This window comes from Miniopterus natalensis, chromosome 19 (genome assembly GCF_054644295.1).
Source record: "Miniopterus natalensis isolate mMinNat1 chromosome 19, mMinNat1.hap1, whole genome shotgun sequence".
Classification (NCBI taxonomy): Eukaryota; Metazoa; Chordata; class Mammalia; order Chiroptera; family Miniopteridae; genus Miniopterus; species Miniopterus natalensis.
Genome location: NC_142099.1, coordinates 29,819,989 through 29,847,128, shown reverse-complemented (window position 1 = coordinate 29,847,128; position 27,140 = coordinate 29,819,989). Strand labels below are relative to the sequence as shown.

Below are 27,140 nucleotides of genomic sequence, written 5' to 3'. Positions count from 1 at the left end.
GTCCTGGGGTTACAATAGTAAATACATACAGAACCCCAGAAGACTCTTGCATCAAGCCCCAGACTCTTCTTTCAGAACTTTATCAGCTTGCCCTGACAGATCTGTGCTCAACACCTTGTCTTCTAGTAACTCCCACTGCCCTTCCCCTTTAGTGACACAGTGCTGGGACTTTGCCAAGACCGAGTTCCTTAGTTTAGGCACCATTTCAACTGTTACTTAGAGAACATTTCTTCATCTTGATTCAAAGTGTCTAAGACTGCTGAGCCCCAGTGTGGCACCTCTGAGACTCTGCACCATGTGCCCCAACTTGCAGAGCATTCTCCCAGCCCTGTACCTCCTTGGGGTCTTGGTCCTACTGCTATGCCCTTCAGGCCTGTGTGGTGAGTACAGTGGTTATTGGGGCGAGGAGGTGGTTTCTCTAAGATATAGAGAAAACTACCAAACAACAATCCATCAAATGTAGTCAAATGGTAGTAATTGATAACCTTTTTGAAAGAGTATAATGAACTATGTTATTAATAAAAATGAAGAATTTTAAAATATAAAAGAAATTGTTCTAGATAGAGGCTGTTATTATGTCTAGAATAATTGTGTTGATATATAAATGTCTAGAATAATTGTGTTGATATATAAATGTCTAGAATAATTGTGTTGATATATAACAGCACTGTTATTATGTCTAGAATAATTGTGTTGATATATAAAAGTTCTTGTGATGCTTCTTTAACAAGGAATAATCTTTGATTTTCAAATCAATTTCTTATATTTAAATGATCCAAAATGCTTTAAACACATTTACTTTCCAAATAGGTTAATTATCTCATCTACAATCTTAGTGATTCATTGGGGAGCAAATTCCATCAGTAAAGCAAAAATACTGTCTGCAATTATAAACATTTAGTAAATTTTCTAAAGTAAAATGTAGGGCATTTGAGAACCAGAAACCATTATATAAATGTAAAGCATTGTTGTTGAAATATAGAAAAAAATTTACAAATGAAGGAGCTGTGAGAGAGTTTGAGAGAACTTACTAGAACTGTTGTTATGAAAATTAATTTGTTGTTATTATTTAAATGGAAATGTCCTTTAAGCAAAATATTTTTCTCCTGTGCTAGATAACATTATTTTTTTAAGTAAGAGAATTAATTTTCATAATAAAGATATTTATATGCATATTCCCTGAAAATGGTTATCATGGCATAAAAGTGTAGAATTTGGGATAGCTTGGAGGGAAAATCCTGACTCTAAAATAATAACTGAATGCTCTTATGTGAGCTAGCAGATGGATTTAGTGTGGAAGCTATAGTTTCTCCATCACTGAGAGTGGTGAGGGGAAAGTGTGGGTTTATTAAGAAAGAATTTATATTAGGAAGGTGATTTTTCACATCAAACACAAGAATATTATTGGGGAATAGTACTAATTGAGGTTTTAAAGTGGGTACAGCATAAAGAACGTTCTGCTCAGGGGATGTTGAGTCCTCTAACATTGTCCCCAAGTCCTCCTCTCTTAGAGTTTGAGGTAAGAGAAGAAGACCTTATCAAATGTGTCAACATCTTTCAATTATGTCTTCATGTGTCTGCTCCCCTCTCTCTTTTTCTTGTGTGTCCTCAAATCTTTCATTATCTATGGCCTCAACCCTCTGAAATGGCACTTAATGCCTGTCAGCTTTGACCTGAATCTCCCTGTGTGACTCTGTCTCCCCTTTTCTTTACAGTAACAATCTTCTGATGCCAGAGACTTGGCTCATTGCCTCATTGACCTGCTTCTACTATCTTAGCAGCTACTTGCTTCTACCCATCCTACAAGATGTATCTCCTACTCATTCCTGGACACCTTCCCCTGATACTCCAGTCCCCAGTTCTCTCAAACACCTCCTCCTACTGATCTTATCTCCTGTCCTACTCTCCTGACACTTGTGCAACTGGTGTTGTGATATAACTATTTAAATGGCTATATCTTATCTAAGTACATCGCAACTATGGCTTTTAATATTACCTGAAAAGCCTAGTACAGAATTCCATATATATGTTTATTTATAAAAATTAAGAGCTATTTTTTTCAATCTTCACCCAAGGACATGCTTTTTATTGATTTTAGTGACAGAGGGCGAGAGCTAGAGAAACATCAATCTGTTGTCTCCCACCCCACCCCCCACCCCCACCACCAAGGATCAAACCCATAACCTGAGTACGAATCCTGACCAGGAATCGAACCCATGGCCTGTTGGTGTGTGGGATGTTGCTCCAACCAAATGAGCCACACAAGTCAGGGCAAGAGTTATTTTTTTATACTTCTATGAAGGTACTTAATCTGTGGTTTAGGAAAGGCTTCATGAAAGCAGTTGGCTTATACGCAGGTGAATTAAACAGAAATTACCTTGGCTTGGCTGTTGCTATGCTTTCTGAACCTCCCAGAGTCGAAGCTTCGGGAGGAGCAGAGGTGAGGGAAACAGTGCTTGATCTGAGCTGACTCTTGGCCCCACAGGTGTTCAAAGCTTGCTCTGTCTCATGGGAGTTTGTTTGTTTTTGTGGGCACTTCATCTCTGAGGCTCTGCCAACTGCAGTTCCTGGGGTCTGGTCAAACCCACCTCCCACTCTGGTTGATCACTTGCTCTTTTCTATCTTCTAGATATCTGGTGACTTCTACAGCTTTTTTAAACTGAGGCTTTCCTCCTACCTCAGGTGGTCCTTTTTGGACAGGCCTGAAGACGACTGGGCCTGTCAGTCTTTGCAATGCAGCCTCGCCCTAACCCATGGGAAGTACTCACCCTTTGTTCTGAGTAATGTGAGGAATACAGACTAACCTCAAAGCAGCAGAAATCTGTCTTTCGCTCTCACCATCAGAGCTGCTGAAAGGAGACATATCAGGCTTTCTCACAGCCCCTTTCTCATCTGCCTCATCTGGGGCTAAGGGTAGTATTCACAGAATATCAAAAGCTTTATAAAAAATATTTCCCCAAATATTATTCTTAAAAAATTAAGTTTAACTTGTTCTGAGCCAACTATCTCTTCAATTATGGGGTATTACTTTACATTCCAAATAACAATATTTATGTAATGCTTCACATTGTAGAAAATGGTTTTTAAGAAATATGTTCTTATTGATTTTAGAGAGAGAAAAAGGGAGAGGGAGAGAGAGAAAAAACCATGGATGAGAGAGAAACATTGATCAGCTTTCTTCTGCACAACCCCTACTGGGGATCCAGCCTGCAACCCGGGCATGTGCCCTGACCAGGCGTGGAAGTGACGACCTTTTGGTCCATTAGATGATGCTCAACCGAGTCACACCAATGAGGGCTATAGAAAACACTTTTAAATATTCAATTCATGAATCCAAATTCACATTTAATCAGATTTTATGATAAATTAAATACCATTTCACTTTGCTTTTTAAATGGTTAAAGATATCCTTTATTAAATAATCATACTGATAAGATTATGTTAAATAAAATAAATATAATTTCAAAGTCGTTTTTAAACACGTATAAACATTCATTTATATAAAAAATTAACATCTTAATTACATGTTATTATTTTTTATCCTTTAAAGAATATCCTCAAAGGCTCATATGAATCAAAACTTTGTATTTAAGTGGTGGCAATAATTTTTGTTAAATATATTTTTTGGTTTTTTTGTTTTGTTTTGTTTTTTAAAATTTTTTTAAAAAAATATATCGTTACTGATTTCAGAGAGAGGACAAGAAAGAGAGGGAGAGAGGGAGATGGAAACATCAATGATGAGAGAGCCATCGATCGAGCCCCCAACCCGGGCATGTGCCCTGACTGGGAATCGAACCCGGATGGCCTGGATCCTAGGTCGAAGCTCAACCACTGAGCCACGCCCGGCAGGGCATAATTCAGTAATTTTGTTACAACCTTTTATTCAATTTCCCCCAAATGAGTCTGAATAACTGCAATTAAACTGTAAGTCCTAATATGAAATGAGTAATCTTTCAATAGGTTGATCTAAACTACCATTTTTCATTATTTATGCATTTCACATTTTTCAAATTCCAATCTGTAGAATAAAGTTTCCTGTATTCTTTGTCTCAGTGTCTTCACTTCTAAAATGGGAAGGTTTTGATAGATGTGGTGAAGAAAGCATTTTCTCCCTCTGTTGTCAATTCCACTGAGGATCATAAAATTTCTTCTACTTGTGTTTCAGCCCCTCACTCCTCTCAGAAAATGAAGAGACATCTTCTACTAGTGAGACTGGAGAAAGTCTCCTTTCTCCCTTACTGAGGCAAGAATGCGGGGTCAGGGTCTGTCTGCTGCAGGCAGTTGTAAGATCCAGTTCTTTCAGCTCACAGTCCCATGCTCAAGAGACATGAGACACGGGCCACCCTGCAGCTGGTTAAGTTCATGACTCTTTCATAGACTTCCTGCTACCAAGCACCCCAAAATCTACATTCAGATTAAAAGGGCTAATGGATGTCTGACTTTGGCAATAGTTAAACTGTATTCTCCATTCTCCTGTTATCAGTAATGAAGCTAACACTTAATTAGAATCATGTTTGACTTCTGAACTGGGATAAGGAAAGGTTATTATTTCTTGGCCCCTCAAACTCCAAGCTCTTTATGGTCTCATCTGGCAATAACAGTCATTTTGTTGAATTAATATAATTATAAATTCATCTTGAGTAATGCAATTACTTTCACTTAAGGTAGAAAATCCTAGAACATGCTGAACATTTAATATAGTAAAATATTTTTAAAACAGAAACTCACCCTCACATTCTGTATGTGGGGTCCACAGCAAGTTTCTCTGACAAGTCACAGTCGTAGGCTTATTTCCAGTGGTTTTATAACCAGGATGACAGCTATACTTCAACACAGTCCCGACTTCATACATTCTGTCTTTTGTTGGTCTGCGGTAGCCATGTGGTTCCCAGGAAGCATGTAGGATTTCTGGTAAGCCAGTACAACTATCTGTTCATAAAAGAAGAGCAAAGGTAAAGGACACTGTTACTAGGGTTGTGACATGATCAATGAGCCTGTCCTACCAAAGGGTGTCATGTGTTCATTCAGCCATTAACCAGCCTGCCAAGGCTGATGAATGAGCCACACACAAAAACACACATAGACGTGTGCCCAAATAGACATGTACACAACACCAGAGAGGGTCTTACTAAACATAATACCAAATGGTTTCTATATGTCGTGCCAACTATCTAAAATGTTAATTCTCCTTCCTCCTCATTGCACTTCAGAAAATTTAGTCTCTGAATTGAAGCATTAGGCTTGCTGGGTAGGTGTGATTGGAAAACTGTCCTAGGTAAATCTAAGTTTCTTATTTCCTGACTTATTTATTGGGAAAAATAAACAAGCCATTCCCCTCATCCAGATGACACCAGGAGTACATTCATTAAGGGCTGATCAAGAGCAAAAATGCTCCAACCACCTTTTGAGAGTGGACCTTGTGTCTTGTCTTCTTTACTCTTTCCTGATACTACTGGTTCATATCATATGGAAATATCATGCAAACATCAGCTGAGTTGGATGTTTGTTACGTTTTCTCTTCAGACATTTTAAATGATATATAGGGTAAGGTTCTTTTCTAACAGTTTTATTGAGATACAAGTCATATAAACATAAAATTCACCCATTTAAAATATACAATCCAATGGGCAACCACCCCACTATCCAACTTTAGGATATTTTTATCAACCCCAAAAGGAACTCTGTATTCATTAGCAGTCCCTCCCTATTCCCATATCCCCCCAGGCCCTGGGAGGCACTAATTTACTTCCTCTATCTATGGATTTGCCTATTCTGGACTTTTCAAGTAAGTGGAATCATCTAATATGTGGGGGTTTTTTGTAACTGACTCAGCATAATGTTTTCAAGTTTCCTCTATTTTATAGCATATATCAGTACTTCATTTATTTCCATTGCCAAATGCTATTCCATTGTGTGAATATAGCACTTTTTGTTTATCTATTTTTGAGCTGACAGGCATTTGGGTGTTTGGCTATTATAAACAATGTTGCTGTGAACATGAAACATAAAATTTTTGTGTGTGGACATCTGTTACAATTTAAAAACCAAATGAATATTGGGGCATTTTTATTTTAATTCATAAACAAATGAGTGCCGAGAGTATTCAAGTATGACTGCAAGACCACATTGTAGTGCTGGTCAAGCTCCTGATATGGAAAATAGAGCATTTTATTCTCCTCTGATGTTTTCTCTTTCATCAAACAATATCAAGTTCTATCTGAAAATATTTCTACTAATGAATAAAAAATTATATCCCTGTATCAGCTCTTATTGCATTAAAAATAAAAGAATCTGAATGGCTATTTTTCTTAAATTTGGCATCAGAAAGAAAAACCTTTGCCATAGCATTATTTAAGTTTATTCCCATGCATTCACTGTCAGGTGGATATAAACATTTTTTTTTTTTTTTTAAGGAATCTATTATTTTAAATTTTTAAAGAATTTTTCAAATAGAGTTGACATACATTATTATATTAGTTTCTGGTGTACACTCCAGTGGTTAGACATTATATAACTTACTCAGTGATCATCCTGATAGATTTTGCACCCATCTGACACCATGCATAGTTATTAGACTATTATTGACTCTATTCCCTATGCTGTACTTTACACCCCCATGACTGTTTTGTAACAACCAATTTGTACTTCTCAATCCCTTTACCTTTTTCAGCCATTCCGCCAAACCCCTTCCCATATGGCAACTGTCAAAATGTTCTCTGTATCTATGAGTCTGTTTCTCTTCTGTTTGTTCATTTTGTTTTTAGATTCAGTTATTAATAGATATGTATTTATTGCCATTTTGTTGCTGATATTTTTGATATATTTTTTCTTCTTCTTAAACAAGGCCCTTTAACATTTCACATAATATTGTTTGGTGGTGGGGAACTCCTTTAGTTTTTTTCTTGTCTGGGAAGCTCTATCTGTCCTTCAATTTTAAATGATAGCCTTGCTGGGTAGAGTAGTCTTGGTTGTAACTCCTTGCTTCTCATCACTTTGAATATTTCTTGCCAATTCCTTCTGGCCTGCAAAATTTTTGTTGAGAAATCAGCTGACAGTTTTATGGGAGCTCCCTTGTAGGTAACTAATTGCTTTTTTCTTACTGCTTTTAGGATTCTCTCTTTGTCTTTTACTTCTGGCATTTTAATTATAATGTGGGCCTCTTTGGGTTCATCTTGTTTGGGACTCTCTGTGCTTCCTGGACTTGTATGTCTATTTCCTTCACCAAGTTAGGGAAGTTTTCTGTCATTATTTTTTCTTGCTCTCTCTCTTCTCCTTCTGGCATCCCCATAATGCAAATGTTGGTACACTTGAAGTTGTCCCAGAGGCTCCTTATACTATCCTCATTTATTTGGATTCTTTTTTCTTTTTGCTGTTTTGATTGGGTGTTTTCTGATTCCTTATCTTTCCAACCTCTGATTTGATCCTCTGCTTCACCTACTCCACTGTTGATTCCCTGTAATGTACTCTTCATTTTAGTGAATGTATTCTTCATTCTGACTGGTTCTTTTTTATGTTTTTTATCTCCAATTTTATGTTTCCTATCTCTTTGTTGAAGTTCTCACTAAGCTCATCTACTCTTTCACTAAGTTCATTGAGCATCCTTATAACCAGTGTTTTGAACTCTGCATCTAGTAGATTGCTTATCTCCATCCTGTGTAGTTCTTTTTCTGGAGTTTTGTTCTATTCTTTCATTTGGGATATGTTTCTTTGTCTCCTCATTTTGGCAGGCTCTCTGTGTTCGTTTCTATGTGTTAGGAAGAGCTGCTACATCTTGCAGGCTTGGTAGAGTGGCCTTATGTAGTAGGTGATCTGTGGGGTCCAATAGTACAGCCTCACAGATGACCCTGGGCACTTGAGGTGTGCCCCTCATGTGGGCTGTGTATACCCTCCTCTTGTAGTTGAACCTTGATTGCTGTTGGCACATCAATGGGAAGGATTTACCCTTAGGCTGATCAGCTGCAAGGACTGGCTATGACCACCAACCAATGACCTCTAACTACTGTGGAGAATGAGCTGTGCAGGGGCCCACCCCGCAGAGCAGGACTTACTTCAGGGCTCTGGTGCCCACTGAGTCTGCCTCTTGACTGTGTCATTTGTGGAAGTAGTTGGATGGTGGTGCTTTGATGTGGTCTGAAGCTGTCCACTGGGTGTGCTGCTTCTGGGGCCTTCAGGTAGGTGCAGACCTATGCAACTACAGCCTGTGTTCTGCCTGGGGTCACCCAGCATGAGACACAAATCAATCTGTGCTGGGCTTAAGAGGTGCCCAGGCAAGGCCAAGCTATAAACTAAGGCCAGCTATTGCTAGTGCCAGAACTGGCACCATTTAGTGAGAGGTATGGGACATGTTGAGGCCAGATCCTCCTTTTATGAGAGATTAGGAAAATCTGAAGCATGAGCTAAAACAGGCAATTCATTTTGAAAGGCCAGTTGAAACAGTTTGTTTAGACCCAAAATTTGAATGGGGTCGAAGGGAATCTCTTGGGTGGGGAAAACAGTGTGAGCCAAGTTGATGGAGTCTCAGATATGGCATCCACCTGCTGGCTGTGTGTAGGGAAGGCTCATCAAAGGAATAATGGCTTCTGCCAGCACTTTTGTTTGGGAGAAAGCTGTCACCCAGCTCTTTCCCTGATACCATCCTCCTTGTATGTCTCTTGTGCCTTTTGAGGTGCTGCCCCAGTGTTAGATCTCAGAGGGGGTGAGTCCAAGTAAATATGTGCATGGGCTTTTTAAGAGGAACTGCCTGGTTCTCCAGCAGCTTTTGCCTTACTCAGCCTCAATTCCTGCTGCATTTTACTGCCAGAAGTTATGGAGAATTCTCTTCCTGGCACTGAAAACCTGGAACTGCTGGGGTGCCTAGTTGGAACTGGGATCCCTTGCTCCACAGGGGGTACCTCCACAGCTGAGATGTCCCAACTGATTTTTATCTGTCACACGTGGATGTAGGACCACATCTCCATCCTTCCTCCCATGTGGCTTCTTCTTTAATTCCCTGGTGGTAGAGTATCTATTCAGTCAGATTTCAGGTGGTTCTGAATCATGGTTGTTCTGTAGTTTAGTTGCAATTTTGATATGGTTGTGGGAGGCGGCGAGTACCATCTTGACTGGAAGCTGATATAAACTTTTGAGAACATTCTTCCTCTGCACCTGGTGAAATATAAATTATTAGGAAGCTTAACAATGATGTAATCCTAATGAAGCCATAAGGAGATCAATGTTATTTGTCACTGCTCTTGAATAATTTTGAAAATTTACATTTTCATCCAGGTTTAATATAACTTCCCATTTTGGAGGTTCCTGAAAATTATTTCATTGGAAGGAAATGACTGGGGTTGAACTACTTTAGCAAATCAGGGACAGGGAATGAGGACTTAACATGTCTGGAGTACCCTTGTCTGTTTCCCCAATCTCTCTTTCATGGTGAGCTCTTCCAAAGGTAGAAATGAGATTATTAGCCATAGGAGCCTCCTCGTGGTGATTTACTAAGCATTAGCCTCACTTTTTATTTTTAGAGGTATGTTGCCCAGTACCAGAGCTGAAGAACGGCAAAATCCTCCATCAGAGAAAAAGTCGTTTGCCCAATAGCTGTGACTATTTCTACGGCGACTCGATTTCATATTCATGTAATGAGAAACGTTACGCTGACGCTTCATGCCAAGGAGATGGCACCTGGAGTCCTGAAACACCAAGATGTGATGAGAGTAAGAGCTTATGGAATTATGTTATTTGAGAAGTTTCTTCATATCTAAGTAATGGAGATTATTAAATTAGGTAAAAAGAATTTGTATACTCGGCATGATTTCTTGGAGTGGATACATTTGTTTAATAGCACTGTCTCCTGTCCAGTTTTCTCCCTTTTTCCTCCCAATGGTTGTTCCTATTTTCTTGACCTTCCTGGTCCTTTTCTGAATCAGTGAAATTAGGCCACTAAACTGCATTCTGTTTCTTGGTATTTATTCTTTTCTCTTCCATTCTTTCTGGTACATATTCCTTAACCTGAAGAACAAGACTCCCAAATCTATTTGAACCTGGTTTTCCAAACTTGCTTCCTTTCTTCTGCTGCCTTTAAGCCCTTCTTCAGACTATCTCTCAGTGTAAATACCTACCTCTTACTCACCAAGAGCTCGTAAGTGCTAAACACAATTCTTCCTTCTCCCATTGTTTTCCTATAACCTTATCTATCGATGATCAGAAACAGTTACCACTACCTGAATTTCTTGCCTTGTGAAAAAAAGGAGTTCAAAGGAGCTTCAAAGTGACCAGGCATCAGTTTCAGTTTAGAAATCAACTGGAATCTTATCTCCCCTGGTTGAAGTGTTTCCACTTTGCCTACTAAAGCTTTTCTATCTGCAGATCACAGAGCTCAGAGATTCGAAGCCCATTTTCCCCATAGGTTCACTTAGAGTGAATGTAAGTGAGGGTACTCATGCTTATGTCTTTTGGTTTCTGGGCTCAGGGATTTTATTTTTTTATTGGGTATTGTCTCTCAACTGGCACTTCAGCTTTAACAGACCATTCCAATGTTCTAAAAGATCTGCAAGTTCCGGGTGACACAACTATAATTTATGTAGTACATTTCATTGTTGGGTCCCAATACCACACCTCTTTTGCTGTGAGTGGCACATAGTGGGATCCTATGTCAATTGTTTAAACACTCTGTAATCCTTCAGATAACAATGCTGACTGAAGTCCTTCAGACAGGAAAGGCAAGCCTGTACCTGGAGTAGCTGTGTATTTTTGTCAGAATAAAAAGATGTCCCTTCCAGGTGGAAAGGGATCCAATGCACTTATCTTACTGCCAACTGGCCTTTGGGTTGTTTCAAGGGATGGTATCATATCAGGGACTTAGCACTGTTGCTGGCAGGTTGGGTATTCAGTGACAGCAATTGCTAATCAGCCTTGGTAAGTAGGAGTCCATGCTGTTGGGTCTATGCTTGTCCTTCATCCATGCCACCATGGCCACTGTGTCCCTTTTCTCTTGTGACAGTCCTGCTGGGGCCAATGAGAGAGGGTGGCTGACTTCAACTTGCTGTGACATTAAATTTTTACCCAGTTGTTTAATGCCTCTTTAATTGGGGGTGCTTGGCTGGTGTTAGTTAACACACAAAATAAAAACTTGACACTTCCTGGCCACTCCCATATGTCCAGTCACTTGCTTCTACTCCAGATCTCCTTTTACCCGGTCTTCCAATCTTTGTCCTTAAGGGCTCTGACAGACAAGCCATTCACTCCAGGCCAGAAACCACAATTAAGTCTACCCCTTTTTCAAAAAATAGAATGACCAGATGTACCACCGAAAGCTCTGCCTATCAGAAATATTTCCCCTTACTACTGACTTTTGAGACCACCCTGATTGGGCTCTAATGAAGCTTCCATCCAATTTAGCTTGCATACATATACCAAAAATATGCATCTCTGAACCAGGGTCAGGCTTTCCTCTGCTGGGTCATTTGCTAGTAATGGATACCCCCTATAGCCATAAGTGGAAGCTAAGGAAGAGGAACTAGTGCAACAGTGGATGGGAACAAGCAAGATGTGGGCTCCTTGTTTGTGCAACTTGCTTGTGCCATCTGGTCTTGCTCAGGCTCAATCCCAGACGCTCCACTTCCATCTTATAATGGATTGTTGCCTGTCTGACCTTATTACTTGATGGGTCTGACAGACCCAGCTCATGATGTGTGATTCTGGCTGCATAGTTACTTAATGACCCATGGTCAAGAGCTGTATCTATCAAGATTAGGTAACATGCCAGGAATTATATTTCAAAAAGTACATAGTTCTCTGCTGCAGTGCATGGCCTTGCTTCAGTATTTCAAGGGTCTATGGTGTGATTATCCCATTGACATTTGCATCTTTTCCTACTATAGCCACCTCAGTACACTAGGCTCTGTAGGGTCCTAGGGCCAAGCAACAGGGATGATTTCACTGCTGACTGGACTTGCCACAGAGCCCTCTCCTAACTTGGGCCCCATTCAAACCTGATAATCTTTTGTGTCACTTAGCATATGGGCTGGAATAGTATCCCCAAGTATGGAATATGCTGCCTCTAGAATCTGTAAAGGCCTGCTAGGCGTTGTGATTTCTTCTTTCGTGGTGGGATTTACAATTTACAATAATCTGACACTAGTTTAGATGGGATAGCCTAGCATGCCCTGAGCCATGGACCTCTAACAATTTAGAATTAACATGATGCTATTGATATACTGGATTAATGTGATATTCTTTAGATGTCCTGATGCTCATAACTTCAGACTCTATTATGAGAGAGGAGGGTGAGTTTTCGTAGCCTAGGGCTGAAACTGCAAATGTATGATCTTGACGCTTCCATGTGTATGTGGACTGTTTCTGATCTTCTTTTCTGATAGGATGGGAAAGAAAGCCTTTACTAAATCAGTGGCCTCATTTGTCTGAAGACATATTAATCTGCTCTAGCAAAGATACCACATCTGATACAGTGGCTGCAATAAGGGCTAAAATGTTGAGTTTTCAATAGTCTACTGTAATTGTTCAGAATTCTAATTTTTGTAATAGACAGACGGGGGAAATAAATGGAGATATGATGGGAATGACCACTTCTGCATCTTTAGTTCTTTAAGAGTGGCATTAATTTCTCCCTTCCCCCTTACACATATATGTATGTATTTTAAAGTAAATTTATTGGAGTGACATTGGTTAATATGATATATATTTTAAATTTACTTTCTTTGCTTCAAGAGGGAGGGGTCTGGGTCAGATCAATGGTTTCTACTTGGCCTTCTTGGATATGAATGGAGGTCAACAACCCAATATGGAGATTGGACCAACTACTAATTTTGTTTTGCAGATTATACTTTCAAAGATGATGGAAATGACCACCATGTGGTCTAATAGGATGCCATGAGGCTTACAGGAGGGCAGCACAGGTACTGGGTTTGGCTAAGTGATCCTGTGGGCAGAGAATATGTCAGGACAGGGCAAAGCCTCCTACAAACCACACAGATTCTGGGATGTGCTGTTTCTTCTGTTCCATAAGCTCAAGCTCTCTCACTTTATGCCTTACCACCAAGGTTGCAGTTATCCTCCTACCATTGAAAACGGACATCATATAAAAGTTTCAGGGTTGTTTCAAACTGTGGAGGTGAAATATGAATGTGACGAAGGATACGCTCTGGTTGGAAAGCGCACACTCACCTGCAGTTCTTCACGCTGGTCAGGTCCAGCCCCTCAGTGCAAAGGTAACTCCAGCCCATGGCTAAGAGGGTGGAACTGTCATGAAGGGATTGAGAATAAAGTTTCTTTCCAACGCGAGGCAGAACAAAAACACTTGATTTTATTTATTTATTTTCAATAATTACTATATTCTAATTGTACCCAAAGCAAAAGGTACAAGGTGCATGCAGAAACATTAATCTCTCCTCCTTCTTTCTCCCAGTTACAAAATTCAGCCTCCTCGAGGCAGCCCCTAGTCCCACTTTCTCAGATATCTCTGGCAATAGTCTACAGGTGGTACATTTTCTCTGAGTGCAGCTGTGGCCCATAGCAAAATTTTCATGGAAACTGGCTCTGGCACGAATGTAGGCTCTCAGGGGCTAATTCCAAACACCAGGGATCGACAAGTATTTCCATCAGGGCCTCATGTAGTGCAGGGCTCCACCTGCCAATGCCGCAGGCGTGTGGTGTGGGAGTCCCAGTTTGCAACCTGTTGTCCGGACAGGAAGAGTAAGATCGGGTCTGATTTTTGCATGCACACAGGTTTAATATCACTTTGCCATCAACAACTCCAGGAATTATTTGTCACCACTGTCTCCATCGCATACAGGAGGATACTAGACAAGAGGGAAAATATTATCCCTAATGTTTTGTAGGGATCACAATATGAGGGATTCTTGCTTTGACAGCTGAGAGTCTGGGGTCATGTGCCTTTCTTGTACCTGGTCATGTTATTTAAAGATGTTATGTCTTGAACAAGTTTCTTAACCTCTCTGTATCTCATTGTTTCCTATATAAATGGTAATGATAACAGTGCTCGCTTCACAGAGAAGAATGAGATTTAAATGAGATAATCACATAAAATGTTTAGCCCCGAAGACTGATATGAGCCAATGCTCAATAAACACATGAACTAATATTACCGCTATCAAAATAAAAAAAAGATACAACAATTAGCATGACCTACATGTAGTTTGTTTCAATAATCTTAGCCTATTCTCATGTCTTTTTGCTTAGATTTACAGATTGCTTAACTGTGTTTTCATTGTAGCTGTGTGTCCGAAACCAGAGATAGAACATGGAAAGCTGTTAGAAGACAAGGATCTGTTTGTTGAATCTGAAAATGTCACCATCCAGTGTAATTCTGGCTACGGTGTGGTCGGTCCCCAAAGTATCGCCTGCTTAGGGAACAGTGCCTGGTACCCAGAGGTGCCCAAGTGTGAGTGGGTAAGTAGAACAATTCAAGGAAGTTCCTGTGCTATCAAACCCTAAAAATGGCGTCACGCCAAAGTACTGTTGCAGCCACCAAAGGTGAGATCTGACTTGCCAGGGCTCATTTCTGAGTCACTCAAAAGAACTCTCTTGTTTTCCCTTGAAGCTCTCTGGTCAGTTAGGGTGGCAAGTTTTCCTACTCTGACTTGAGAGCAGGAAAAACTGAGTCCCTTAAGGAGTGGAGTTTCTCAGAGACCTGAGAGTATTGACTCCTACGTTTCCTTTCCTAGACTATATAATACAGTGTGTCCCATTTCTGGATGGTTAGCCAAAATAGCCTCTGTCCCCACAGAGACCTTCTGGGAAGCTGTCTCAGAACAGATCTAAATTGCTCTGGGGAAGACTATGGTGGAGCCTGAGGTGTTTCCTGGTTTTCCTGCTCTCCCATCACTCCTGGGGTTGGACTTGGACCTGATCTTCTAGTCCTGCACTGTCAGGCTCTGGGGAGAAGCCTCTCACCCACACTCACCACTGTATGTCTTTTAGGAGTTCCCTGAAGGCTGTGAGCAAGTTAAAGCAGGCAAAAAACTTATGCAGTGTCTCCAACGACCAGAAGATATGAAAATGGCCATGGAGATATATAAATTGTCTTTGGAAATTGAAATCCTGGAACTACAGAGAGACAAGGAGAGGAAATCCGCTCTGGAGTTGAAACTGTAGTTTTTCCTAGAAGAGAGAGACAAAGGTGCCTTCCTCCCTTCCATTCAATATGGGTCACTTTCATTTAGCCACCACACTTCATTGTAATAAATATCTAGAAAGGATAATTTGCCCTTTTTTTTTTTTGCTAGTGCTTTGAGATTATAGAATTTTTGATAATCGTGTGGCTCACATTTTTGCTTTTTTAAACACAAAGTGCACATTTTTTCCATTAAAAATTTACTTATCGAACATAATTCTGTCTTTGTGGTCATTAGGACTCTGTGAAATGAGGTCCACAAACAAACCTAAAAATTCATTTAAGCAAAGTTGCTACATTTATTTTATTGAGTGGGTCTTGCATACGGGCTTGGGTTCACATCAGTTCCATTTCCCTGGATTGCCTTCACTCCATAGTTCCACATGTGCAAATCACTCAGGTCCTCAGTCTTTAAATTAAATATCACCCCCCCCCAAAGCCTTGTCCACTCTCTCCTATTTGAAGGAAGTCATACCCCTTTCTAAATGCCCATGCACATGGTCTCTGACTCGCTAAGGCTGCCTCTTGACTTTTGTCTTACGTGAAGGGTGTTTATGTTGTGTCTGACCCACTTATTTCAGCCTCAGAGAACAAACTCTGAAAGGCTGATGAATGTGAAGCCCTCGTGGCAGCCACGTGTGTATCCCCAAGTCTTCCATCTGATCTGGTCCTCATTTTCTTTAACAGAAAACTAAAAAGCCTTGAGCAACTATCCCACACATGAGGAGTACCCCATACCAGTGACTTTTATATCTCAGGGTATTTTGGAAACTATTCTTTCCATTCACTACTTTTTCCAACTTTGCTTCTTCTGAAATCTCTCTCTCATTCATATCTCAGATTCTCTGGTAGTCTCATCTTTCCTTTGTATACAGAATTTTATGGGGAATATTGGCTTTTTTTTGTTTAATTACTCCGAATATACTGCAGTGAGGCTAAGGTGCATAGCAGGGTGTCACTGAATCACAGATATCACAGAGGGGCTTGAACTGTTAGAGAAACCTGCTTAAAATGCAGGGTTTCTATTTATGATCTTAAAAGCCATTATCTGCTCCTACTACTAGGAATTCCTTTTGATTGATGTCTACTCTGGGTTTACCCTGAGACAAGAATTTGTGTGTCACTAATTTCCTTGGGCGTTGGTTCCATAAACCTCCCTGCCCGAGTGGAAAGTAAGACAAAGAAGGGACACCAGCCTAAAGAGGGGGCATTATTAGGAGGTCACTGCTGGTGCCACCAAAAGCTCAATCATGCTGACTGCCTTCTGAGAGCAGGTGGAACACAACTGAGTTGTCCTTTCAAGGACGAGGACCTGGGTATTAACCACCAACTTGCTCTTCTCATTGGTGGAGACTTGCTGTGGCAGCATTGACCCCCAAGCACATCCGACCCCACTGTGGCCGAGCTGCACAGGCTCCTGGGGACTAGGATCACCATCAGGCACAGAGACACAAGTAGCCAGTGGCACTGTGGGGCTTGTTTACAGTAAGCTCCAGGGTGGGGATACAGGCAGGGCACAGTAGTCTTTTCTCTATGGCTTTCTGTCTTTTCCTATGGCTTTCTGTCTTTTCTCTATGGCTCTCTGCCAATGTGCCGTTTTGGTCTATCACTCTTTCTCTACTCATATCTCTCATTTCTCTTTACCAGACTCCTGTAAAAGTTTGCTTTTGTTGCGCTTAACACAATTCCCTTTATTTTTTGGAATGAGCTTATTTGGTTTTCTTTCCCCCATTGGGCTCTGTGACGGTTCTGGCAGATAGACTATTTGTTAATACTGCCTACAAAACAACTAAAATTCACCGGTGAGTCAACAAACCACTAGAACAAATACTGATTCTGCTCTTTCCAGTCGGGATATGAGGATAGAGCAGGAGCTCCAGGATTGCCCCAAGACATTCCATGAACATGGTCGCATCATCATCCGTGCTCATTCCTTAGTGCTTTATATATTATAACTACCATCTTCACATTATTCACTGAAATATGATCCAGAAAAGTGGAAAATACTGTTAAGAATGTGGAGAACCCAAGAAGGCTCAGAAAAGCCATACGAGAAGAATTTCCAAGAGAACTTATTTGACCTTCTGCTCATCGGAGGTTTGGGTGAGAGGAGGAAAAGGAGCCTGGATATTTTATATCAAAAATTTAAAATAAAATCTAAAACATACAGAAAAATAATTGCCATTGCCTTATTGGGGCGGGGGGGAGGGAGGTCATGTATCATTGAAAAAATAATTAAATTGCCAGCATAGTGTCATGTTTGCAGGTGCTGTATAGTTGTAAGCAAAGGAAACCCAAACAGATTTGTTTTTGCCTGTGTCTACTTCCAACATTAGCAGGGACTGGAGGAGAAGACATTGACTAGTTCTTTCAACTTAGATGTGGATAAATATCTGGCAATTTCTATTTTACTCACTGGCTCTCACTAATTCTCACTCACCCTCTCTCATCAGCATAAGTGACTATATCCTTCTATCTGCCTCCCTTGCCAACAAACCTCACGTAGAAAACTCTTAATTTGTTGAATAACGATTTTAAAAACATGACTTTATTTTATTTTGTTATGTACTAGTTGAATTAATTTTCTATTTCATTTATATCATTTATTTGTCACATTATTTTATTGTTTTTTTTAAATCATGACACATGTTTCCTCTAGGATAGAATAAAAACTAAATTTGTATTGGATGCTAGGTAGTATTATTGCATACTGCATGAAATTATACTTACTAGTGAGTTCACTGATTATTAGATAATTTGATAGTTAATATTTTATTTCTTAAATATTTTATTTTTATTGATTTTTAGAGAGAGTAAGGGAGAGAGAGAAAGAAACATCAATGTGCAACATCGATCAGCTGCCTCCTGCATGCCCTCCACCAGAGATCGAGCCCACAACCCAGGCATGTGTCCTGATAGGGAACAGAAATGGCAACCTCTTGGTGCACGGATGACGCCCAATCAACTGAGCCATGTCAGCCAGGGCGATAGTTGATATTTTAAACGCATTATATACATAGAAATTCTTGGTAGATTTTTGTAGCTGTGTTTAAGAATGGTTTACTAATACAGAGAAATTGGTTTGGAGATTGGGATGGGTTGGGAAAGAAAAAAAGCTAAGTATGCTTATATTTTCATATTATTAATGTGCTCAGCTAAAGAATTATCTACCTCAAGCTTTTTCTTTAGTTGTACAGAAAAAATAATTGAGGCTTTTACAAAACAGAGACAGACTCATAGATAGAGAGCAGGCTGACAGCTGTAGGGGTTGGGGGAGCTGGGAGGGGTGTGTGGAGGGATTAAGAAAAACAGAGAAAAAGCTCACAGACAAAAATGACAGTGTGGTGATTGCCAGGGGGAGGTGGGTAGGCAGAGGTGGAAGAAGGTATGGGGGGTGCAAATGGTGATGGACAAGGACTTGACTTGGGGTGCTGAACACAATACAGTGTACAGATGATGTACTGTAGAATTGTGCCCCTGTAACCTGTATAATTTTGTTAACCAGCGTGACCCCAATAAATTCAATAAAAAAGAAAGAGTTGAGGCTTTTAAATATCAATTCTTCATGTTTTTTTCTTACCATTCTCTATGAGTATAAAGAAGCAGTACAGAAACTTATTTTCATACTGTTATGAATTGTTCCTCCATTGTTTAATTTATTCTTTTTTTAAGTGCCTTTGAAAAATTATCTGAAATGAATACAAGTGTACACAAATAAATATTGAAATAATAAAGGTAAGTACAAATATCTCAACTCCATTTTACCTTTCTCTATTTTCATTTTAAATTTTAACTTCACATTTTAAATTTTAATTTTTGTATCTAATTCTATAAATTATAAACCACATTACAAATGCAACTATTTCTGGACCTACAACTTTATCTTTAAAATTAATTTAAAATATATGTATATTTAGCAAATTAGTGTACTAACCAGTCCGACACAATTCTTTTTCTCTACTCCCAGAGAACCACTGTCACCTCTTGTAGCATTTATTTACCCCCTGATATTTATCACCATATTTTTAGATAATAAATATATTTTCATATTTATTTTATAAATCATCCATTTATATATTAATCACAAATACTTATTCATCTTCTTACTTAATCATATGCTTTTTCTCCCTCTTTCTTCCAAAGTAGTTATTGCACAGTTTTAGTTACATCAATAACTTTTATATGTTATGACTGCACTAAATCAAGTAGTATTCTATTAGCATGTTTCCATTCTTTACAACTTGGTTTTGTTTTATTCTGGTGTGATAATGCCCCTGTTAGTGATATTCATTTGCTGGCTTGCATAATTTTCTATTTCCAATACCTCTTACATGTTCTAATAAAATTTTCACTGCATCAAATTTTTCCAAGGTTCAGAGACATCAAATGCTTATCAACTCCTTCCTTATTCTCATGCACCTTTCTTTCTTTCTTTCTTTCTTTCTTTCTTTCTTTCTTTCTTTCTTTCTTTCTTTCTTTCTTTCTTTCTTTCTTTCTTTCTTTTTTAATATATCTTTTTGATTTCAGAGAGAGGAAAGGAGAGGGAGAGAGAGAGATAGAAACATCAATGATGAGAGAGTCATTGATCGAGCCCACAACCCGGGCATTTGCCTTAACCGGGAATCGAACCCCTATCGCCTGGATTTCAGGTCGACGCTCAACCACTGAGCCATGCCCGGCCAGGCCTCATGCACCTTTCTCCAAGATTTCCTCAGCTTTATATTCTAACCCATTAGTTGAAGTTTTCAATTTCTTTTAAGAACACTTTATAACATTTTCCAAAAGAATTTTTCCTTTTATCTTTTTAAAAAATAGTATTCTATTCTTTCTACCTAGGTTCGTTCTTGTCTCCATGGAGCTATTTGTAGTAGAGATGTATTATTTTTCTCCCTGCAAACCGTTGCTAATAATCATTGGTTAGTTGTTCTTTTGTAACTGAAAAAATATGGGTTTGACTGCCTGCTGCAATGAAAGCCAAACTCATGAGGCAGGTGCTGGTGCAAAAGGAAAGGGGTTTTATTCAGGTGCCACTCAACCTGAGAGAATGGTGGACTCCCATCTCAAAGACCATCTCCCCTTCCTGCTCAAGCCCTGGGTTCTTATAGGGATTAGGAGGGGAGGGCTTTTTCTCTATCCAATTATCTTGCTAGTTTTTGGCATGCTTGGGTCCTGTCCATTCAAATTTCTAGCTTTTGGTTTGCTTAGTGTAAGAACCATCTTGCCATCTTGGCCAATGGAGGAGACTCTCTGGCACTCTGACTGACTGTCTATGGTAAAACTTTTATAAGAATGAGGCCTGAATAATCTCATTTAAGGTTCTGTGTAACCTTAAGGACAGTACGCTTCTGCAGTGTGATGGAATAGCGAGTCTTTTAAAATTAAAGTGTGGTTATAATAGAGACTGCTTATTATTTACCTATATTAACCCCCTTTTTTCTAGTAAGGAACCACTTTCACCATTTTAAATATCAACAGGACACATGGCTCCTCAGCTTGAGCTCTCCTTAGAGCAACATCCCAAAGGGTGCAACTTCCTGTTCCTGTTCTTAAAAAGGAAGCAGCTTGCTCTCAATTTCCTCTTTCCCCATGGGTGCCAATGAGCCAACTTTTGCCACGATGAAAAGAGTATCCCACAGGGCACTGAAGCAATGAAGAGGGAGTGTTCGAGGTAGTTAGATATTAAAAAAGGGAGGGAGCAAAGGGAATCAGACATTATTAAACATAATAAACTAGGAAGCTGAATCCAAAATTAGGACTGCTTCACTAGGAATTTACAGCTTCACACACTCCCCAGGGCATCCTCTTCCCTCAGGACCTAATCCCCCAAAGTGAGCATATTGGGTGAAGTATAAAAACAGCAGAAGCCTGTTTGTCTGGCCTGGGAAAAGGGTATGACTGGGTAAGGGACACAGAACCCTAGAAGATCTAAGAAGTAGATTGGTTAGGGGGTGGACACATCAGAAGCCAGTGAAAGTTGATTGATTAGTTTGAATAAGTGCCTGGTTCATCCCAAGCCCAAGATTATATAATCAGCCTAACAAAGGCAAACTCCCTCTCTCTCTTTCTCTCTTGCTTGGTAACATGCACTCTCCCTATTCGTTTTTGGGTTTCATAGCAGTCATACAGGTCTAGCAGCTGCCCGAGGCCCATGGAAGACCAAATGGACAAAGGACGAAGCTTTACTATGGCACAAAATCTCTGGACACTGGTCTTTGTTCTGGGCTCGAAGAAGAAAAGGCTGGACTTTTTCTATGGCAGGATGGAGGGAGATGAGACATTGGGAACCCCAGGGGAAGCCTTCTATTTCCACCCAGACAACTCACCATGCCACAATCTCCCATAAGTTGGTCACTGGAATGCTTTGCTTGCAATCCTGTGAAAGAACATGATTTCCACTGGCAAGATCAGGGACCTAGTCCCTGGTTGCCAATGTTGGGCAGAGCTGCTGACCATCCAAAATGCCCTAATGCCTCTTTCTTTCATGAAAGAAAAATAAAGTTTTATAGTGGAACCTCAGTTCTCAGACTTAATTTGTTCTGAAAGCTGTTGGAGGAGCAATTTGTTCAAAAACTGAACGTCATTGTTTTCCATTAGAAATAATGTAAATTAAATTATTTCTTTTCAGTCCCCCAAATGATTCCCTGTTTTAATCTTTCTTAAAGTACATGTCTAGTATACTGTTTAACCTATAAACAAACATTTCTTTTCTGAAATTTATTGAATTACCTCCTACTGGCCTTAAACGAGTCACTTTCAGCACTCATTCCAGGGGTGTTTTCAGGAGGTCAGCATGTGGCACCTTCAATGACATGTTCTACATATCATTGCCTCCAAAATGCTGTCACCAGCTAACTGCTTTTGGTTTATCCAAATCAACAACAATTTTTCTACCTCAATTGCTTGCTATCACTGTTTCATGAGCAATTTCATAGCCTTGGCAACATCAGCACTCTTGATGGCCTTTTTGTTTTAAAATTGTGCTAATCATCCATTTATCGGCAACAAAGGTAAAAAAGACACACGGAGGTATTCATAGAACAATTTCTTGAGATGTTAACAATGCAAAGTTTAGTGGTAAACTGACTCATTCTCTCCTTTGTTTGTGGCCTGAGAGGTGCTTTTTGTCATGCTAATGTACCAGCGTTTAAGGGTTGTCAGGTCAAGAATTGAAGTTTTGTCCTACAACCAAGAAATTCTTTCTGTGAACAACTTGGTGGAGAACCGAATTGTTAGAGTTGGGAGACATTTGAGAACCGAGGTTTGACTGTATTTGGTTTGAGTCACTGAGTTTTCAGGTATCCTGTCCCTTTTAGGATGGGGACTATCCAAATATTACTGTTTATTAGTGTCTTCTCTGTTGCTATCCAGTTTCTCTAGAGAAAGGTCCTCTGGTCTTCTGCCTGCTTATTTACAACTTGAATTTCTACCAGGTAAGATGAGGAGATCACTGCTTCTATATTTTCTTTGAATTCTGTCTTCTCCTTCCACCCCTTCGCCTCTTTCCACTGCCACATTAGTTTCGTACTATTACATTAAGAGAACTTTTATTCTTTCCTGAAATAATTGCTCCCTTCCGTAGAAGGCATTTGCATTCATCTCCTTGTTCTAAGTGAAATGTTTAACCTTCCACTGTGACTAATTTGTCTTTATATTTCCCTCAGAGGTTTGTCCACAATGGCGCTGAATAACTATACTATGAGTAAAAAAGTGTATAGAAATATTAATTTGGTGCTAAAGTTTAGTTCAGCCTAAGAAAACCATAATACCTCCTGCGCTAAATATTCTCTGACTACAGACAAATAAAATAAAACTAATTCTAGGTTTAATAACCACAAGTAGAATGAAATTGGTAAACCATACTGCTTTTTTGCATTTAAGGGAACTATAAGGGGAATATGTAATTTCCTGAATTCCTCTGAACCCAGGAGTTACAGTTCCTAATTCTATGTTTGCACCAAATTTAGGCAGATAATCACCTCATATAAGCCTGTTTGCAGATTTAAAGATATGCCGAATTCTCCTGTATTCAAAATATATTTAAATATCCTGAATGGATTAATGTAATTTAAAAATTTTATTTCTAAAAAAATAATTTTTCTTAGAAATTGTAGGTGTCATCTAGTGCTACATCAAGTAGAAGCTCAAGCATTGCAAATTTTAAATTATACCTATTTTTAATTTGATGTATTTTACATCAAAATACCTGATGTGCAGGTATCAGTCTGGATCCAATCAGAAGATAGAAGCCAGACAATGATTTAAGCAGAGGAAGTTTAACATAAAGAATGATTAAGCCCTGCCGGGAGTGGCTCAGCGGTTGAGCGTCGACCTGGGATCCAGGCGATTGGGGTTCGATTCCCGGTCAGGGCACATGCCCAGGTTGTGGGCTCTATCAATGACTCTCTCATCATTGATGTTTCTATCTCTCTCTCTCCCTCTCCTTTCTTCTCTCTGAAATCAATAAAGATATATTAAAAAACAAAAATGATTAAACAGTGACAGAAGAGTAAGTATAGAATATAAGAAAACTTTATATGGTATCCTAGGGCAGAGGAAAAGTGCTCAAGCAAGGACAAACTTCAAAGGGGGCTCCTCTCCAAGGCTGGGGTTTAGACGTCATAGGAAAAGGTCTAATTGCAACTCTTTAGATGCCATAGAAGTTCACTAGTTGCCTGAACCAGAGCTGGTCTGCAGCAACCAACCCTCCACAATGCAGGCAGAACATCACTGAGCTGCGGCTGGTGACTGTGCGTGTGGGCCTGCAGCTGGCATAGGGGCACTGGGTCATTCGCGGCCTGTGAGGTGAATATAGATGGTGGCCAGGTGCACAGATGTGCAGAGTGATAGGGGACCCCCGTGTCTAGCCTTCGAGGGAGAGATGGGATGCAGGCAAGCCGCAGCTGGTGGCCAGGTGCACAGACAGGCAGATGGAGCACGGGGGTGGAGAGAAGCCTGGAGCAGGACCCCCTGTCAGGAGAATCGCAGGGAGGTGATGGCCAGGCCAGTTCAGGGCTGCCAGGTTGCCATGGGGCTGTGCATTCTGAGCACCTGGCTGGGGCAGAGCACCACCAGATAGCCTCACACTCACACTGCTATCTCCCCAGAAGCAGCAGAAAACTGCAGGAGAGTTCTTTCTTCCTGCAGTGTCTCTCTAGCACCCTCTATTGACAAAGCCTAACATCACGCTCATTATAAAGGAGAAACGCTTAACGGGATTCAATCCATTATCGCAGAGCTGTAATAAATGGTGAATTTCTAGCCAAAAGATAATATACTGAGAACTGGTGGCAGTCTGTATAACTTAAAGTTGCTAAAATAAAAATGCAAAGTTAAAACCACTCAAGGATTGTTTAGAGTTATACCTATAGAGGAGAAATGCTGGAAGAGTGATAGTAAATGTATTAAAATTTAGACTTATATCGTAATTTTATTTGGATTTATTTTCAGACAAGGAAAAAATGGGAAATACAATAATTATACATTTCCTCTTGGTTGATAAAGTGAAAAATAGTTCTGAAAGAGGACCTATTTGCTTTTATTAAAATAATATTAAAATAGAAAATTGAAATTTATCTCATGGGTTATTGTGTGAGAAATAACCCATCACCAATTGCAAGGCTGTTCTTCCAACAGCCAAATATATCAGCTTTTTTTAAGAATTGAGTCGATCTATTAAAACATTAGTTGAGTTTGAGGTTTTTTACAAGGAGTTAAGTTACTGATATCCAGACACATGGCTACTAAAGCTCTATTTTGAAACAAAGATAGATGGTGAAATACATAGAAAAATGAATGAGTAGCATCTCTGTTAGACTCGTGATTCCCCAATCTGTTGCATCTGAGAAATCACTTGGGGCATTTAAAAAATAATTCAGATCCTTGAAGCCCTGCCGGATGTGTTTGATAAGGGGATGGGGCCTGGGAACCTGCATTTTAAAAGCATAAGGCATTTTGGGGGTCCGGGGGAACTGCCTCATCCAAGGTTGGAATCTCTCCCCTGGGGGAAGCCTACATCCTTTGATGGGTTGATACAGCGGTTTGAAGGCCCACCTCCCTTGACTTACTCCTGGACGTCTTCGAAGGGCCATCCCAGCTTCAGAGTGCTCCGGGGACCTGCTGAAGGTTCTCATGCAGCTGCTTCCCAGCTCAGCTTTCCCTGCTGCCCAGTCCTGCTCCCCCCATTCCTGCATGGGTGCTGTTCCTGTAAGCACCCTCGGTGAGCCACCTCCGGGCAAGCCTCCATCTCCAAGTCTGTTTCCCAGGGAATCTAATTAGGAAATGCTCCCTGAACATTTGTGTTGCTTGTTTTTTGATTTACTTGATCTTTGTTTATGTTTGTATTTGATAGTTCTATTTCTAATGATTTGTAGAGAAGTCTTTTATGATTGGGCCATTAAATCTTAATTGTTATATATTTTTAACTATTTTAATATCCTTTATATTTACTTAGCGGTGTTTGATATATGAGTGATGTAAAAAGTTCTATTCAAATTAACTATTTTCCCCTTTAATTTTTCCACCTTTAATATAATGCTTCCAAGCATTATACCTCCAAAGTATATGACTCTTCATGGACATTTAGAGTGCTCTCAAGAGACTTATTTAAAAACAGAAAATAGATGAGGAGAAGCAAATCCTCAAGGGTTACCTAGAGTTAGATCTACGTAGGAGGAAGCGGCAGAAAAGTAGATGGTGAAGGGTGACAGGCGAACAAAATGAGAGTCAGATGGAGCCGACTGGGGATTCTTACCTCTATTTAATTTTAATTTTTTTTTTTTACTTTCAAATGACTCTGAATAATGACTTTTTCCTCTCTTTCTTTTCTTTCCTCTACTTCTGAAGTTTTATTACAAGGAAGAAAGTAACAGAAATCTCATCTGCAAAGGCATCACTACCCTTGCTTTTAAATGGTAAAACCCTGAGAAAATCTCACTACAGCAAGGGGGCGCTAATAGAACAGCCTTGTTATAGTTAATATTTTAGGAAACAAATATTTAATAATAATATTTGTATCATGCTTTAATTGCAGCAACAGATTTGGATTTAGAGTACAGTTGATAAAGTTATATATATTTTTTTAATCGTTTCATTTCTGAATTCAAATGTCGTGAGATTGTTTGGAAACTAAAACAGTATCCATAGATATACGATGACTCAGCACATAGGAAACTGTGGCTCAATACCATAGTATTTCTTATCCAGCTATTCAGTTTCTATCTGTCTCCAAAATATATTAATTTATTTCAGAAGGATGCCAGTCCTTAGTCTGTCACAACTCACTCTTGCAGAACCTGTTTCTCCATGGCTTACCACATCACTGCCTTCTCACTCCTCCCCGGCCCCCAAATAGAACCACTCTGCGGTGTGTAGTGATCACTTCCTTTCTGTTATAGTTTTACAAAATAAGCACACATCCCTGATTACTGGCTTAGTGTGGATGTGTTACTTGTTTTTATAGACCGGATCATGCAAAGTGTATCATATTATGGCTGATTTCTTTTTTTTTTCTTTTTCTTTTTTCCTTCAATTTAATTGAAGTTACTTAGAAAAATAATCAGGCTTGAATGGCTTTTCCTGGAGGAAGAAGGCTCGTGAACATTTCACGCTTTCGTTGGCAATGCGGAATTCAGCTTTCTCGAACAGTACAGTAAGATACAGGCAGAGTTTTCTAGAACAAGCCCTCTACTGCATACAAATACATAAAAAACAAAATCACACTCCACAGAGATGTTAAATTATATGTCCATATGCCATACTGAGCATGCTCATAAGAAAATAGTACAGGCAGGCCCTTGTGTACCGGGCAAAGAGCAGCAGGGTGGGATGAGCCTGTTAACGGCCAACAGTCCAGCTGGTCGTAGAAGGTCCTGTGGCCTGTTCATAGGGTCCAGTTGGATGTGATGGGAAAAGGCTGGAGGAAATGCTGGTCGTAGGAACTGGGGGGAGCAATAAGGTCAGTCCTGCTGACATAGGAGTGGGCAAGGAAAGGATGCCGCTCCCCAGG

At 39.8% G+C, this 27,140-nt stretch overlaps 1 protein-coding gene across 1 annotated transcript; it reads left to right on the top strand.

Annotated features, from left to right (window-relative positions):
- Positions 1-295: 295 nt before the first annotated feature.
- Positions 296-15,231, top strand: LOC148090939 (C4b-binding protein alpha chain-like). The gene is made up of 5 exons (XM_087827833.1): positions 296-380; positions 9,510-9,698; positions 13,044-13,211; positions 14,237-14,412; positions 14,944-15,231. The coding sequence occupies exons 1-5, from the start codon at positions 296-298 to the stop codon at positions 15,115-15,117; spliced, it is 792 nt and encodes a 263-aa protein (XP_087683959.1). The 3' UTR covers positions 15,118-15,231.
- Positions 15,232-27,140: the final 11,909 nt, after the last annotated feature.

Bases quoted from the DNA above. Each gene is read 5' to 3' on its own strand.
- LOC148090939 (XM_087827833.1), top strand. From the start codon at position 296: ATGTGCCCCAACTTGCAGAGCATTCTCCCAGCCCTGTACCTCCTTGGG. The intron at 381-9,509 runs GTGAGTACAGTG...TTTTATTTTTAG, and splicing joins ATGCCCTTCAGGCCTGTGTG to AGGTATGTTGCCCAGTACCA. The intron at 14,413-14,943 runs GTAAGTAGAACA...TATGTCTTTTAG, and splicing joins AGGTGCCCAAGTGTGAGTGG to GAGTTCCCTGAAGGCTGTGA.